The sequence below is a fragment of the Periplaneta americana genome, chromosome 9 (assembly GCF_040183065.1).
Source record: "Periplaneta americana isolate PAMFEO1 chromosome 9, P.americana_PAMFEO1_priV1, whole genome shotgun sequence".
In the NCBI taxonomy this organism is placed as follows: Eukaryota; Metazoa; Arthropoda; class Insecta; order Blattodea; family Blattidae; genus Periplaneta; species Periplaneta americana.
The window spans coordinates 70,716,338-70,734,028 of NC_091125.1; the positions used below are offsets into that span (position 1 = coordinate 70,716,338).

The following is a 17,691-nucleotide window of genomic DNA, read 5'->3' on the forward strand; positions in this document are numbered from 1 at the left end:
TCTACATCATTCAAAGTAAACTTATTTTCAAACAATTTTAGCCTTAAAAAAACTGGATCATCTTTAGTCCCAACAAACTTTCCTGGGACAATGAATTCCGGTACCATCAGTAAATATACCGCCATTGCATAACAGGAATTATTTAGGCTTTAAGGTCAGTAGTGTAGTGATAACAGGAAAAAGTGTACAAAATGAAAGGCATCACTTCTGCAAGGGCTTTTATTCAGAAATACAACCCTATAGCATATAAACCTCTGAATAAAACTACAGCAATCGTACTAACATTAATAATAACAATAATTAATTATAATAATATCATCTCACAACCAATATCCTCACCTCTGAGCAAATAAAACTGCAGCAAGGTAAGAACTACTGACAGCGTCAAAATGGTATCTGAACCCTCGCCTCTTCTGAAATAAACAAAGCATGACATTGGGATAGCGACGGAATAGTTGTCAGGAAATCCACTACAGAACTCGACAGTCATTTAAATGAAAGATAGCAGAATCGGGAAGAAAGCATGCATAATGCATCACATAGACCATGACAACATCGGCCAAACTAAACACTCCCTACATTGTTATACGTAAATCTGGAAACGCGCCGCTTAATAAGAACGGCAGCGTAGTTCAGTATCTCACCATTAATGTCGCGGTTTAGCACCGTGCTTCAGAGTCCATTATAATAGCATGGCACAGACAACCTTTTTATGATTCAAAGGCTGTGCCACTGTCTACATGAAAGCAATTTTCTCCCGGTTTTCCGATTATGTTATTGTATGCAAATTGCAAATGTTACTTAAATTTATTTTATATTCAATTTGCATATCTTTAACAAAAAAATGACAATATATGCATCCAATGCATTAGTTTAACAACGAACAAAATTGATGCATCAATGAATAAAAGTGGCGTTATCTGCAGAAATTAGGCCAATCGGCCTGTTCTTGCAACTTTGAGAGTGAACGTGACTAGGATTTAGGTACTGGTGCTTGAGTTACTTATATCATTTTCACACATTGTGCGAATAATGACGTATGTATGACTTTATAATGCTGTACTAGCATCAGACTACTAATTCCAATGCAGCTGGACAGCACTGCGTATTCTTCATAGTCACTTTCTTTCTTCGTTCCATGATCGTGGTCTATCTTGAGTGGCGTATAAAGCATGTGGCCATCTATAGGGTTATTCAAGTTACATTTTGAAATAGATATAACATTTTTAAAAATTAACGTATACACAAAATGGCAACACATTTGTATGTAACGAACAATGGGATTTGTTCATTTATCACACTCATTTATTTTGATTAGCATGGCAACAGGTTTTGTTTATATGTCAAAAGTAAATTTATTTACTTCTTATTGAATTTTATGCAGAATTATGTTATACCAAATTTACGAAATCGTGACATCGAGAACATAATCTTCATGCAAGATGGTGCACCTTCCCATATTTATACACCAGTTAAGCGATTATTATGTAACACGTTTGGTCATCGCATGATAAGCAGACATTTTTATAACATCTGGCCAGCGCGTTCCCCTGATATCAATCCACAAGATTTTTGGCTGTGGGGTTATTTAAAAGATGGAGTTTTTTAACTAATCCTACGACTACCGACAAACTAAAATATGTAATTTCGCAACAAATTGAAGACATTCCACCAGATCTATTAGTAGTCTAAATGCTGTTCACAACATAGAAGAAAGATTGTTGCTTGTTGAACAAAATGATGAACATATTCAACATTTAAACTGAATCCAATAAACTTCATATCTTTATGAGTGTAAGTATGTTCTTGTTTTGTGTATATCTTAATTCTTAAAAATGTTATGGCGACGTCGAAATGTAACCTACTTTTGAATAACTCTATATATTCACTCATGGGAAAAATATGACGAAATCACTGCAGGAATTTGTTTTCTATTCGATCTATTGTATCCTTGTCCACTGTGGTTTATTGTTATTGTAGTGTACGCTTTTATAAAACAAGAATATAAAAATTGTTTTCGAAGTAAGCAAGTTTTTAACCTTAAAATTCTCAGGAGGCAATGGCAGCGACGTAATTTTGGAGAAATCTGAACTCTCCACTGAAAGAAGCTCGACAGGACAGCAAATACTAAGCGAGGGTTCAAGCCTCGGTCTCTTTGTAGCTGTTACAAAGTTCATATTATAAAGACAAAAAAGGAACAAAAAAAAAGTCATCGCCCACATGATACAACTAATAACGCCAAAGTCATTATTATAGTCAACTAAGTTCAACTATGTGTTGAAGTTATCTCAGAGGGAGAGAATAGATTATGAACAGATTATACATCGCAAGAAAACTGCCTCAAAAAGCTGAATGTGACTTTTAAATGTGCATTGTAAGCATGTTAAAAAGTCATATATATTACCAAATGTATTGACGATTAGTTCTTACAAAAAAACTTTTCCCCCGGGCAATAAAACTCCCTCGTCAATTACCTGCATCTTATTGCGGGGATTCTTTGCCGATGAATATGAGCTGCTTGGAAAGGTTTCTATGCAACTCTATGCGAAGATCTACGAATGGATGCCAGCTCATTCTAACGGAAGCATCTGAAAAAATGTGCTATAAAAACATCAACATTGCAGAACATCTTAAGAAAGTAATTTTCTTCATATTTCAACACTGGCAAGGTCATTCGTAAAAAAGAGAGGGTCAGAACTTTTTTCCGGGAACCCTCCAACTACGGCGATAGGGAAGGAAGGCTACAACATAGGAACACCTTCGCCTGAAATATCAAACAAGTGGGAAAATAGAAACACCTTCGCTTGAAATATCCAACAAGTGGGGTGAATGGAATAAAGGCGAGACCGTCACTAGAGCCATTTGTCAAAAAGTTTGGAAGTTAAAATCACTCCGCTGTACTTAGGGATCAGGCAGCTTCAAACAAAATATCCATTTACGTTACAGCACAATATTACAAGTACCTATTACAAATGGGTGTAATTGGATAACAATAGCACAAACAATTATTACATCATAAGACCTGTCCTTGGGCAGAACACTATGAATGAAATGAATGAATTAGTATTATAACAGAATAGATGCCGAGTAGGAACTTATACCACTTACTCTGCTTTGTAAACGGCTAATTTTAAGTTAAATTGTTGAAGTAATTAATATAGCACTCTCCAAACTCTAATATGTTATCCCAAAAGTTTTCAACTGAAGGCGTAGTTTCCGTAGCTAATAAATATATGGTTATTTGGTACTAACTGTCAGAAGTTCGTTATTAGTCTTGGTAAATTTTTCTAGACCTATAGGCTACTCCAGATGAACCGACTCGTAGACATTGAATATGAATATTAATATATTTTTTTAATTTGCTCAATAGTTTAGATTATGTGGACGGACCGACGGATAGCATGTCAAACAATATAGCTGCAATATCAAAGATGCTGAAAATTATTTCCGAGAAAATCCCGAAACCTAATCTTGTTTCCTTCGCTAGAGGTATTTTGACTTTTCTAGATCTACACTTAATGCAAACTTACCGGAACTCCCGTGATTAGGATCACCATGACGTAAAATAATACGTCATTATACTAACAACAGACAAATATCAACGATCGCATTGTCAAGAGCTGCAAGCCTTAAAAGTTGCGTAAACATGATCGGCAGTTTCTAATTATTTTTCTGAAGTTAACCCTGCCAAAAGACACAGTGCTTCCAGTACGATGATACTGTTTTGTTCAAAGCAAGTAATATCCACCAACGCCCCCGAACTGCTGCCTGATATGGATATCGCACCCCTACAATAATACTGTAGTAACTTCCAAAAACTGAATTTTGAGTTACAGGTAGTTTTGTGACTTTTATTTAATCCTCTATCAAACAGTAAAACTGTCATATCTTTAAGTTCAAATGCAAAGTCTGCAGGACTCATACTGATTCTTGGTAATCCTGACTTTTCATACGACTTTGAAATGTTTATCTTGCATTTACTCAAAACTAACTTTTGATACAGACCGATTATTTAGTCCTGACACCTCAGCGACGCGAAAGAGGGGAAGTAATAGGAGTAGTGGGGAGAGTTCCGGAGTAGAGATAAGGGCGAGCAGTCGGTAAAGGAATGCAGTACAGCTTAATTGTACTAGAAACACACCGCTCTACCGCACGCATGACATCCGATCGCTTTGAAGGCAAGCGAGTGAATAACCCAAACACCCCTTGGCGTAACTAAATGGACTCGCCTGACCCAGGCGCACATCTCCGGCGACTGTCAGGACTAAATAATTGTACTGTAATTACAAGAGCATTATTTTAAGAGTGCGATATATCCAATTAGCGATGTTACTAAATAACACTTTACTTGTACTAATATACAGCAATTAAAACAATTATTATTTAACATACTCGTATACATGTGCCAAATTATCTACCATTACATTCTAATAGATGACTTCCTCTGGAAAAGTTATAACTTTCCCACTGCACTTGATATGTGAAATATAGCAGATACTCCTCCAAACTCAATCCCACTCCTAATCCACAAGCTTGTTGATCGGCAAAGTAAAGACTTAAAACCTGGCACGTTGGTGATACGAGTAAATAAATCTATAATTAACTTTGAACCAAATATTTTTTGTATAGCCTACATATAAAATCCGGTTTGTATTATTTCTTGTGTCATAAAACAAATCAAGAAAAACCCGTCATAGCATGTTTTTAGTAAATAACGAGTTTGTAAAATTTGGTATAAGAGGTTTAAATAACCTATTCTAGTAAAAGGCTATTCGTCGGTTTCTTGGTAAAAGTGATCAAGTCCAAAATGCAAAATTGTTGGGAAAAGGCATTTAAAGGTTTAATGATCCATCCAAAGATAACTGCACTACTTTAGATGTTAGTAATAAGTTATTTTGAAGCTAAATGTGCTATATTATTAGTTTTTAATATAAAATTATGTCTTAAATTTTCATAATGCTTGGAAGCCTTGGAATGTGACTTGGTCACTTTTACTAAGAAACCTACGATATGTATAAACAAAGACGGACGGGGGGGGGGGGCATATCAAAATCCACTCTTTCGGCATTCATGAATAATGAAAAAGCATAGTTCCGTGATAATCTCAGTTTTTCTTGCAGCATAATATTATTTCTTCTGCACTCATGTAATGAAAAAGAAACTTTAGTGCATAATGCTTCCCTTAAGACGGTTACACCTTTATAGCATTCTACCCTTATCTTTAAAACATGAATTATATAGTGTCCATAATTTAGCGGAAAACTAATATTGCATTTTTCTTTTAATAGTCTAACATTAAAGCCTGTTTCTTGTGATAAAAATGACTTATGAACACTCAGTATAACATGCTTAGCTGTAAGTTGTTAAAAATTCCTATGAGTATAATCGACATTATCAAAACTCTTGTATCAAATCACAACAGGAATGCCAAATAACACAAACGAAAATTCCCTACAAGAGCACATCCAAATATTGCTAGGCCTAATTATCACATATTATCAATACTTTATGGGAATGTCATTCATCTTCGGCAACTGATCTGAAAGCCAACCACAAATACCAAATCAAGGTTTCACATGGAAATAGAATTTTGTCAAATGCCTGAACAATCACGCTTATTAAGGAACACAGAACTGGGTTTTTAAACGTTTACCATTTTAATCCGATTTCTTTCATTATTTAACCATTTGTTATATGCTTTGAGAATAAAGTGTGTACAAATTTTCAGCTCAATCGGATTGCTAGTTTAGAAGTTAAGGGTATATGTACGTGAACGAACAGAAATAATATCAGAAAATGCGGGCTCTAAATTTCTAAAACTTTAGAAGAAAATGAATCCATTAGTGGACAACCTACTTAACCTACTTGTACCATAACAAGACTTATTAGATCTCAAATAGCTGATAAAAGTATAATTTTTTAAAAGCCAATTTTATCAAAGTATGAAAAAAACATTCATGCAGTTATATGATTTGGTAACCATAATATTGTTAGGGTTTCGCTGACATCTTTAATTTTTTTACTGCATGCAATAAACACATTTCTAAAATGTAGACTACTCTCAGACATGCAGAGTTGTCAATTTTAATACAATTAATTCTTTGTGTTCTATATAAAATATATTAAAATTTACATAATGTTTTGTGATCTATTTTTTTATTTCCAAAGATATGGGCATTATTGTAGTCTGTTTTCTGCACAAATTGATTTAAAATCAGTGTGGAAAATTTCAGCATTCTATCTCTAATGGTTGTGGAGTTATGAAATTATATGTGTGGAGAGATTGCAACTTTTAAGAAATTTAATTTAAAGTAAAAAGTGAATGTCTTAGCTGACCTGTATTGTGTTAGAACATATCCATTTAAACAGCACAAATATCTCAATAAACTATATAAACTACGTATATAACATTGGATTTAAAAAACTCTGCGTAATTTTTAACACAAAAAAAAATTAAAAATAAATATTCACGTACATATACCATTAATTTTATTTTAATTATGCAAATTAGTGATACAATCAAAATTTTCCTACATTTAAAAACAGTACGTTCATATTTTTTCATGTTGATCCTAATTCAAGGCAATAATATAACGTTGAGAAATTCATTATATTAACTAAGTTAGTTTAGGTACAATAATTTTTCTTTAAATCAAACATTTATTTATTCATATTTTTATTTACATAATTTTTAGCTCCTGATTTTCAAGATATTTAAGATTTCTCAAAAGTAAATCTAAGATAATATAGGCACAGTCAAGTACTATCCATGCACAAGGAGCATTCTGGAGGTAGTTTCGATGAAAAATACAAATCTGTAAAAGGGGATGATGCAATTCCGATGTATGGAGCAGACCTCTATAAAAATTGGTCCTGAACCTCAAAGAAGACGTAGTGGCAAAAAGCCTTTTACTATCAAATACAAAGTGTCTATCGAATATTTTCGTACAAAAAAAAAACGAAAATTGATTTCTCGGCCATTTTTTTTGTAAAAAGTCAGTCCTAGTGTCCCTTTAGCGATTCTGGTTGAATTGATGAAACAATCAGGAGTAGAGATAAAATACATTTGTGAAAGAACGATTACTAACATGAAAACTCGACTGGGTTTTCTCATGATGATAGAGTTTAACAGTGGTGATACATTTTTTACTACCAGAGAATTTTCTCTTCTAAAATGCGCATGGAAGTAGGAAAGCGTAATTAATTACAATGTCTTCTTAATATTGGCACTATGAACTGAGCGGTAAGCATAATTTTTCAGTCTTCTTTACCACAGTCAAAGAACTCACGTATACCAAGAGCCTCATAAAATTACATTCAAGAAAAAAATATCTTCAATTTATTTAGAGCAGCCAGTGCGATACGAAAACTGGAATAAGGAAAAAAGGAAAGAAGCAGAAGAAACAAGAAATAAAAATGAAAAATATAAGAAAAGAAAGAAAGAAGACAAAAGAAGGAAATAAACTGTGAGAAAGAAACTCGAACAAAAGAAAAGGATAAGCAGTGAAAAAGAAATAAGATAAAGATAAAGATATTCCATGATATGCAGGTACGAGGTGATGTGATCAGTAAAATGCTCTGGCAGCCTTTCTACAGCCACTCTGAAATGTATGATAACGAGAAAAAAAGTCCCGCTAACATAGCGGTGCGAACTCAGGACCTTCCAGTTCGCAGTCAGTTGCTGTACTAACTGAGCTACCATGATTCTAAAGAAAAACAGAACGAAAAGGGAAAAAAATGAAAGATAAACAAAGAGGACTGAAAATTGGGGAAAGAATGAAAGGCAATAAGAAGCGAAAAAAGAAAAATGAAGGAAGGTTAGAAATAAGGAAAGAGGAGAAATTAAAAATACACATAGACAGAGAAATGACGAATGCAATTTGTATGTCTAAACGTAAAGCAAAGTGCACATGTGATTGGCTTCCATCCAGAGCTGCTGCATAGCACGCATCGCTGTGTTCAAAATCTGTTCATCTTCAACGCTTCTATCATTTTGATTCAACATTTGAGTCCCTGCAAATTGCAACACAGATACTAAGCACTGTAAACTTTAACACACAAATATGAGAAAACAAAGAAAACATTCACACATTTCAAATAACGGAACTAGTTATTTTATAGGGTGTTAAAATAAGCAATTTAAAAGGTGACTGTATAACTACAATAATTCACAAACAAATATTTACAGAATTTTTCAGGATATTTTGATGCACATTCCGGGTCTCAATTTAAAAATATGTTGATTATAAATACCTTATATAATGTACCTCTTCTCTCCTTATGGTTAACTCGTACACTAAAGCAATGAACTAACACAAGCACAAGAAACCTAAGGACAATGGAGATACCCTTCACAATTAAATGTAGTACTTTCATACAAGAATTGTAGCCATACTCGTCTGTAGTAACGTCAAGTTTCGCGTGGTCAATATATCTTCAGTTTTCAATTCTCGAAAAAGTTATTCTTGTGAACAGTGATCATACAGAGTAGCCCAAAAGTCACTACCCATTAAAATGAATAAGCCCAAATCGAATGGCAAAATGATATTTTATTGACAGCTGGTTGATTGATTGATTGATTGATTGATTGATTGATTGATTGATTGATTGATTGATTGATTGATTGATTGATTGATTGATTGATTGATTGATTGATTGATTGATTGATTGATTGATTATAGCAATGCATTCTAATTTTTATTGTAAATGATTTCCTACGTTTTCTTATCTTAATGTTTTTTCTTTTCTTTCCAAATGTCACAAAATTGTTTTGTTTACTTATTATTCTTTATGAATTGATTAGTAGGCCGATCTATCGAACCCTTATTTAGGGCGGCTTTTGTTTAAACAAATTTCATATTAGTAACTAATTGTCAGATGAAAGTGAAATGCAAGTAATTTGAAATCCATGAGAAGATAAGAAATATAATCTAACTTCAATAATGGGTAGTGACTTATGGGCCATCCCGTAGACTATATTTGAAAATTCAATTTCAATAAATAATATTTTAATTCTATATCTACATTAATACTATTATGTCAATGTCGGACGTTTTCCGTCCGTCTTATTAGATTGGTTAATATCGATATATTACATAACATTTTAAAGTGGGCGAGTGCTAATTGAGCGACATTTTTAATAATTTTCATTTAAAAAAAACAGCCCAATTAGTTCGGTAAATGTTCACTTTATACGGAATTGATTCTGATGTAAGCAAATGTGTGAAGATGTCTGTAAACGCGTCACGTTACTGTATGGTGCTGAACAAGGTGAAGTGCTGCTTTAGGTAAATTGAACAGATATCTACTGCGCAACTCCAGTCAAAATATCATGCAGGAAGTGACCATTTCTGTTGTGTCAATTCATACTCGTTTTAATCGCACATAGTGGAAACTCTTAAATAAGGGATACTTACTAAGAGAAAAATAGGAAACAAAATAAATATCGACATTCGTAGGAAAAAAAATGGAAATAAAATGCAAGCTTCAATTTAGGTATCTGAAATTTTAGCACAACAAATATTTTAAAACAATTATTATAACGTATTCACTATTTAAGAAAGGTGAGAGGAGATTCACAAAATACCGATTATAGCGTGAATACGTATTTGTTTTATTGTTTTGTAATTTCTTGCTGTTTTTTATCATTAGAGATAGGCTTCCTTTTTGTTTGGAGCACTAATACATGTACGCTGCTCTTCACTGTCTTGTGTTCATGACAAAATAAAACTAAATAATTAAATTAATACATTTTCAGTCTACAGTCTTACACATAAATAATAAACACTTCAATTATCAGTATTCTCTCCATTATATGGACTTGTCCAGTGAGTCGTAACTTCTTGACAATGTCCGGTAATATGCAGATAAAGTTAGTTGCTTATTAGATAAGGCCTGTTTCTAATCAATTTTAAAGTAGATTGCGCAACATCCAACAGATTGCAGCATGCGTATGCTTTGGCATATGCAGGATTTAGCAGAAACTTCTTGAAGTTCGAGTTACGCTAAAAATGTTCGATTTCATCATGAATTGTACCTCGAACGAAAACGTATTCACATCGAAATCAATTGCAGACGTAAAAAGATACCTACGCTTGTAAAACAAGGCAGGTTTGTAATGCTACTCATAAATGATGCTGTGATTAGCCCACCGAGCCATATCCAGCTATCAAATGTTTTTTGTGTGTTATTATTTAGATTGACATAAATGGGGCTGCATACTAATTCAGTCCCACCAGATACACATCTGAAATATACAGTACTAATTCGGTCCGAACTATGCAGGTATAGACTAGTTATATATATCAAAGAGACTGAAGACTTGATGAGAATTCAACCCCAAAATCAAGGAATGCAGAATTTACGGATTATGTGCTAGAGGAGTACATCCGATATAATCTACAACGTCTTTGAGTACATCAAGCTTTATGCTACTTTTCCGCCAGAATTATGGGCCGAATTCGTAGCTACGACAGAAAGATCAACAAACAGTTGTGAATTTTTCCATGCAAAGTTAAATGGCTTATTCTACACTGCTCACCCTAACATCTTTCAATTAATAGACGTTCTAAAAACAAGTCAAATTGACACTTACATACAAATTATAAGTCCAGCAACGAAAGGAAGACCAGACCAATTAACGAGAGAACAAAATCAGACTCCAATATATAAAAACATTGTCCTACAAATTTCCCCTAAAAACATAGCTCCTAGTATCACTGACTATTCTGCAGTTTAAGAAGTTTTAACTGAGGTTTATACTGTACAATGTCATGATAAACAACATTTTTAACCATGCCTTAAGGAAGGGGCAGGCAATTTTGTAGTTTGCCGTCTCGAGTCACGAATTTACCCGCCCCTGCCTTATGACAGTCCTAAGCCTGCACAGAATGGGATTTCCAACCAGTACTACTCTATTTTCGACCCGGGACCGAACTAATGCCACAGTCTAGTATATACAGTCACGAAGCTTGAGTTGTGAGGGAGCTAGGAACAATAGACTGTGCCGGTACTATTTCGCATTGTCTGTAATGAGGCGATATTAGCGATCCTAGTGGTTAGCAATTATCTATGGATACATATTTACTGCGTATTGAGCTTCGTGACTGTGCTAATACTGTTAACTTAATGACTCGGGACTGAACTAATACTGTTTACTTTTTGGCTCCGGACCGAACTAGTATAATTATATTATTTTTGACCATGGGACCGAACTAGTAAACTCCGATAAATGGCAAAAATTTGAGTAACTTTCCTAATTGATAAGAAATTGACGTGCAATGGAACTATTTCTTATTACTATAAATGTGGGCATACATATAACTTATATATCGCTTTATCTCCAATCCTGAATTGAAGATGACTGCACCTCCTCCTTTGTTTACATCAGGACCAAATATTTAACGTCAGATGACATTCAGAACATTTTGTGAAAACTTTACAACGGCATTAGGTGGGCGTGGCTGACCAATCCCCTTCACAGCACACATAGTAGAGGGTGTCTCCATGTCTTACAATATATTATGGCATTTTTTACCTTGGCAACAATGCTTCCGAAAACGCACTAATCTACTTCTTTACGATATGACGAAAATCATTAAATTCTAGAATGGAGAACGTATCCTTATAACCAGTTCGGTACAACTGAATCGTATGTACCTTACAGACTTATGGTTTCATTTTGATAAGATCAAAATACTTTACATGTCCTTACCAAATTATGAGCAACCAGCGACACAGAAAAGACGAGATTCCATTTTGCAACACATCCTGCTTTAAGTAAGAATGTTATACTCCTTAGCAAACCAGAAAAATGCAGTGATTTCGGAGATACACAGAAGATTCTGAAGGGCACACAGAGCTTCAATATTGAAATCAATTCCAATACGCTCTTGTTCACAGTTTCAAGCACTTTCTCACAGACGAACTTATCATCGGCAATATTTAAAGGACTCAGGATTCAAAAGAATGTATTTAGCTCATATAAGCAAAAACCAAAAACATTTTCATTTATGCATTATCATTCTGTGTATATCTAAGTTACTCGTATACTTCCATGGCTATAATGAAATAATACCAAGTTTTTCTGTTACTCTTGCATTATTTTATTTCCATGGTTGCTTAGTTAGCACAAAAACTACAGATTCTTTGCTGATCCCGTGTATTTTTTCACTTTTTGTTGTTGAAAAATAATATTTCAGAACTTTTCACTGCAATCTTAGGCCTTTATTACTTTTTTTTCGCAATTACGGTACTTAAAAATTACCAAGAGTAAGAATATTTTGTTTCTGTTTTTATGATAACTTGACAATCAATATGAATTTAAACTCCTTCGATGATCAAGTGCATTTGTTTCCCTTAATAGTACTTCAAACAAACAATTTCGACTTTTTACTGCTCCCACAAAAAATGGTTACCAATAAATCACAAACAATTTCATCTTCCAATGCATATCTTCTGTTACTGCTTCCATCATTACTTACAAAATTAAATCATCAACAATTCAAACTTAAATACTCCAGTTGTTCTGCCTGTGATTTTCCTAAGGTGCTAAGAAAAATGTCGGGATGAGCCCTAAAAAAATTAACCATGGACCTACATCGCCCTTCCCATACAAATTTCGGTATTTTCCCTAATTAAAGACTTTTGAAATCTGAGCCTTCGTGCTCTGGCGTGAGTTTACCCAAGAGTCATCTGTACAGTGCAAAGGTTCAGATCCCCTCTCTCAAATCTGCGGCTCCATGCTCGACGTGCAAGTTTTAACATCTTCTAACATCTTCGGCGATCCTGACCTGCTGCTGTTCTGTAAACTTTCTCGCCCCCCCCCTCATGTGGTAGATAATAAGTTACGTCCATTTTCGGATTTCCCCTTCAAAATTCTCCAATGCTCCTTCAATGGAACAGCGAAAATCTGGATGAGACAAGTAGCCAACAGGTTCGGAGCTCACATAAATACTTTTACTCAGCCTCAATTTCCTTTGCTGATGACTCGTTTTCGCGTACGTACGTTTTAAATGTTTTTCCTCCAATTTCTCCATTGATACTGACACTCCAAAGCATACTTTTTTTTTCTGTTCCCATCATTATAGAAATCGCCAAGAATTCGTATAAATTTAAATATGGGCTCACCACTTGCAACCATTCTGCACCATGAAAATGTTATGAAATCACTTGTAACCTACGAAGTGAAATAGGGCACTCTTCTTCATTCACTATGCCACATATATTCTCCATTAATGCATACAAAATCAGTAAAACAGTTACAGAATATCTTCATAGGAGTCGCGAAATCTGCTGCTAGGGCCTGATCTAACTAACATTAATGCCAACGACTGAAAAATGAAAAGCGCAAATTAAAGAGCCAATGACAGATTAAACGAGGAAATGAAAGAAAAAAAAATACCCACTCACTCTCGATGATTCACCTGTGGTTGTATTTTCGATTAAAGAATTTACTCTCATCAATTTTCATTACTTTGCCTGAACCACGTATTTGTCGCCTGATGTTATACTTACAGTTTAAACAAACTTCGCGACAGAAGTTGGATCATTCTACAACTGTGAGTTCTTCTGTCACGAAAATTAATGTATATCTTTTGTTGGGCAGTACACACAACAAAGCATAGAATTTTAACATTTGGTTCACTGACAGTAGAGATTTCTCTAAGAAAGTATTCTTCCTAGCACTTCTGACAAAATAATAAAATATGAATATTTATTTTATTTGTTCAGTCTAAATGACTTATTAATATTTAAACAACAATAAATATTTATAAATATAAATAATTCATTCACTGCTAACGTTTTCGCCTATTTGGCATCTTCAGACATATTCAAAAAATATGTACCTGAAAATGCCAAATAGGTGAAAACGTTAGATGTAAATCTTTTAACTTCAATGAATTATTTATATTTATAAATATTTGTTGTTGTTGTTGTTTAAATATTGATAAGTCATTAGACTGAACAAATAAAATAAATATTCATATTATATTATATTGTATATTGACTTATCTGAATACTATTACAATGCTTTCTAAGATACTTCTGACAAACTTGAATCTTTATTGTCCAATGCCATTTGTTGCATTTAAATTCAAGTCTTTCAAATTACACATGTTACAATAAGACGGACAGTTTACCAAGTATATTACTATTCCATGACACAGAGTGGCGGCTCGTGAACTTGTAGATTGGGAGAGCTGCAGTAGATTTTGGTACAAACAAATTTCACTTCTTGATACCATTACTAATAAGTATAGGACAAAAATAAATGCACTACATATCGAAAAACCAAAACTTCCTAACTTAGTTGGGAGATGACTGTGGCATCATTTGCTAATCGCTAAAAAAAACTAATACCATCGAGTTCAGTCTGAATTTCAGATAGGCAGACACTCAACTTGCAATCTACCAGTGCATTCTGAATTGTCTTAGAATTACCTTTCAACAGTGGCATGTTCCAAATGATTTTTGAGAGGCTCATTTAGATTACTCGCGAACTGTAGCAATCCACGAATACACCAGGGTTCTTCGAATCGTTTTTGCATCATGTCCCCCAAGGGGAAGTTCATATTGGTCACAAAATTTGATACAATCACTATTTTTTTTAAATAATTTCACGATTTTTTCTCACTTCTTGATTATATTTGAGAATGTTTGTTCTGTTCGTTTTACTTAATTGCACAGCAATATTAGTTTTGCCTAACATAGCCAATGAAACAACATTTTTCAGGCGAGACTGCGAAGATTCGTGCATTTTGCTTTGCAGGGGCAAATGTCCTAAATGTGTCACACCACTCCTAGTCCATGCAGCATCACCACCGAAGAGGAGGCAAGGAAAACAAAACACAGATTTCCCCCCCCCCCACGTAACCACAAATGCTTAGCGTAAATTTCATTGTTATACTTCCTTACATATATGCACTATTTCGGCTGGATGAAGCTTGAGTAAGATTTAAGTCGGGTAACGGACGACCCTGTAATTTCACTTCATTACATCAATCTTCTCCGCGAGGGAAAGTTGAGAAAAATAAAATTAATATTCTGTAATTCATACACACTCATGGTTGCAAATTTGCACTGGTTAAGTTACGGTACTAAGACGTTACACCAAAGCAACACTCAGATATACTGATGGTCAACAATTTTCAAAACTAGAAAAGAAGTCTCTTTCGTATTTTACGTGCTATATCAAAAGGATTCTACTCATGCAATCATTTTGAGTTAAGGCAAATATTAGGTTCTGCTGAAGGCTGGATATATACGTAATAATAAAGCAAAAGAAAATATTAATTTCGTTATATTAACTCGATAAGACTCTACAACACTAAGTGCCGGTATGTGAAAAGAAAATAAAAATTTTGTCATTAAGTTTCAAGGGAATAGAGAATCCATTTGACGCAGCATTACAATAGCGGTGTGGGAGGGGAGATCTTCCCTTGTGGCCTGGCTCTGCAAGCCACTGCAGCGAAATATGATTTAAACAGCGGCAGTTTCCTTCTGCTTCCCTTCACCTCTCTACCCCCTGACCAGGCAAGACACAATCTGTTACGAGCTGTTCCACCCTGCAGATGCCAGGACGACTTTGAATGCGGTGTCAATTAAAATACAGACGACGCGCAAAAAGATTATGCATAAGATATTATTTTTTTCTCCTGTCAAAGCAGGGAGTGCTGCAGCTCCGCAGCTCTTATGGACGAGCCGCACCTGATGACACATAAGGTAATCTTTCACAGATTATAATGTGCTCACATATCTCAGAAATACTATCAATATGTTGTCACATCCGATACTGTTCTCGTCTACTCTCTTCTGTCTCAATGTGAGGATTAATTCTTGGGTAATATGCATTAAATATATTCTGCACAGGTTGGTAGCCCTGTAAACTTGTACAATAGCTCGAAAGTTTTAAGGTAATGGTGTAGCAATCGATGTGTTGAACGATATCTTCCTACACAAAAATTGGCAATGCCCATATTTTGGGCGGGTAGGTGGGCATATAGCTTCCATAGCGATCACAATTTCCTTAGAGTACCCTTTTGCATTTTCTAGGTTATCTGAGCGATTTCATTGCGAGTTTTGATTTGGTGTACCCATATTTAAATTTCACCAAAAATTCCTATGTAAATGCTCCTATGTTACTTTAGTTTGTTTCCTTTTCATCATTACTTATAAATCGTCAAGAATGCTTGCGCGCATACTTTTCTTTGTTTCCGTTTCCATGGTTATCCAAATGTCTTAAATATTCTGAACCTCTTCACCGTTTCTACACACGAGTTTGTTTGTTTGTTTGTTTTTTTTTTTTCACGGTCATCAACTCTACGAAATCTATTAATTCTCTATCAAAGATGGGATACAAATTAGCAAAAATTTCAACTTTTTAACTTACTCGTATGTTTGTTTCTCACAGCTACTTAGAAAGAGCAAGAATTCAACTTCTTACCTGTTCTATGTAGTAACCGTTTTTTTTTCTGTGTCTATGGTTACTCTAGAATTAGGGCCACACAATTTCACTCAGAAGTAGATGAAGTGCCATTGAAGAGTACAAAAGAACTCTAGTCCCTTTCTTCAAGGAGTGCTGTGAGTTCCTGTGGTGTGTTTACAGGCAGGGAGCATGCATTGTGCCTGCACACGTAAGCTGCGGCCCTGCCACCAACAGGCTTCATGCGGCGAATAATTTCACATCGTTGGTACAGCACGCTGTCGTCTCTGCCATCAGCCAGGGCCAGAACTCTGCCAGGGATGAGCTTACCCTGCACTGCAGCCAGCAGAGCTCGAGTGTCTGGCGCGTCAACTGATCCTGTCACGAATACCTGCACACATGTTCACATGGCATAAGATTAGTAACACCCATCGCACACATTACAGTTACACAGTACACTAATTTTAAATCCACAGAGAAGAGACTGTCTTGTTTCGCCGCCGCCGCCGCCGCCACCACCACTACCACCACCACCACCACACCAAAATCATCACCTTTCTCTTCAATTGTTCTGAAGCACTTAGGACTATTATATTGTAATTTTTGGTCGGTTATTTAACGACGCTGTAGCAACTACCAGGTTATTTAGCGCGGTGGAATTGGTATTCGGAAAGATGAGACCGAGAATTCGTCATGGATTACCTGACATTCGCCTTACAGTTGAAAAACTTCGGAAGAAAACCCAACCAAATAATTTATCTAAGCGGGAATCGAAACCCGCGCAACCTCGAATCAGCAAGCAAACATGCTTACCGCCTGAGCTACGCTGGTAGCTAAACTGTCATACTGTGCGCACACTCATTCAAGGATTTAAGTTGATTTGTTTAATTATTTACGAGTAAATTCATAGGATTTAAACAACAGTTCCAAGATATTTACTCATACATTAGACCCCATTTAATTCAGAACTGAAGTAAATCTGGGGAATTTCTTCTTTCTTCTCAAATTGTCTCCGCATGGAATCATTAATGACACAATGATTTGAAGTTTTCTCTTCAGATGACAGTGACTAGTCAGTATTACCGACACCATATTTAAAAACTATATATTAATAGATGGCTCAACATATTTAAAACACTTCTATTTAGTAATAAAAGGAATTTATTAAAATCGGATCCTGAATCCTTAACAAGAAAATTTAGTCTATCTCATAGCTTCACTACAATTAAAATTAAATTATGGTATATTTAACGACGCTCTCAAATGCC

At 34.9% G+C, this 17,691-nt stretch overlaps 1 protein-coding gene across 5 annotated transcripts in view; it reads right to left on the reverse strand.

Moving 5' to 3' along the window:
- Positions 1-205: 205 nt before the first annotated feature.
- Positions 206-17,691, reverse strand: part of LOC138706060 (spermatogenesis-associated protein 20) — a 141,336-nt gene continuing 123,850 nt past the window's right edge. For all 5 annotated transcript variants that reach the window (XM_069834974.1, XM_069834970.1, XM_069834969.1 and 2 more), the window contains one exon: positions 206-16,814. In XM_069834974.1, coding sequence (XP_069691075.1) covers positions 16,557-16,814 — 258 coding nt within the window. In that variant the 3' untranslated portion in view covers positions 206-16,556. The remainder of the gene's footprint in view (positions 16,815-17,691) is intronic.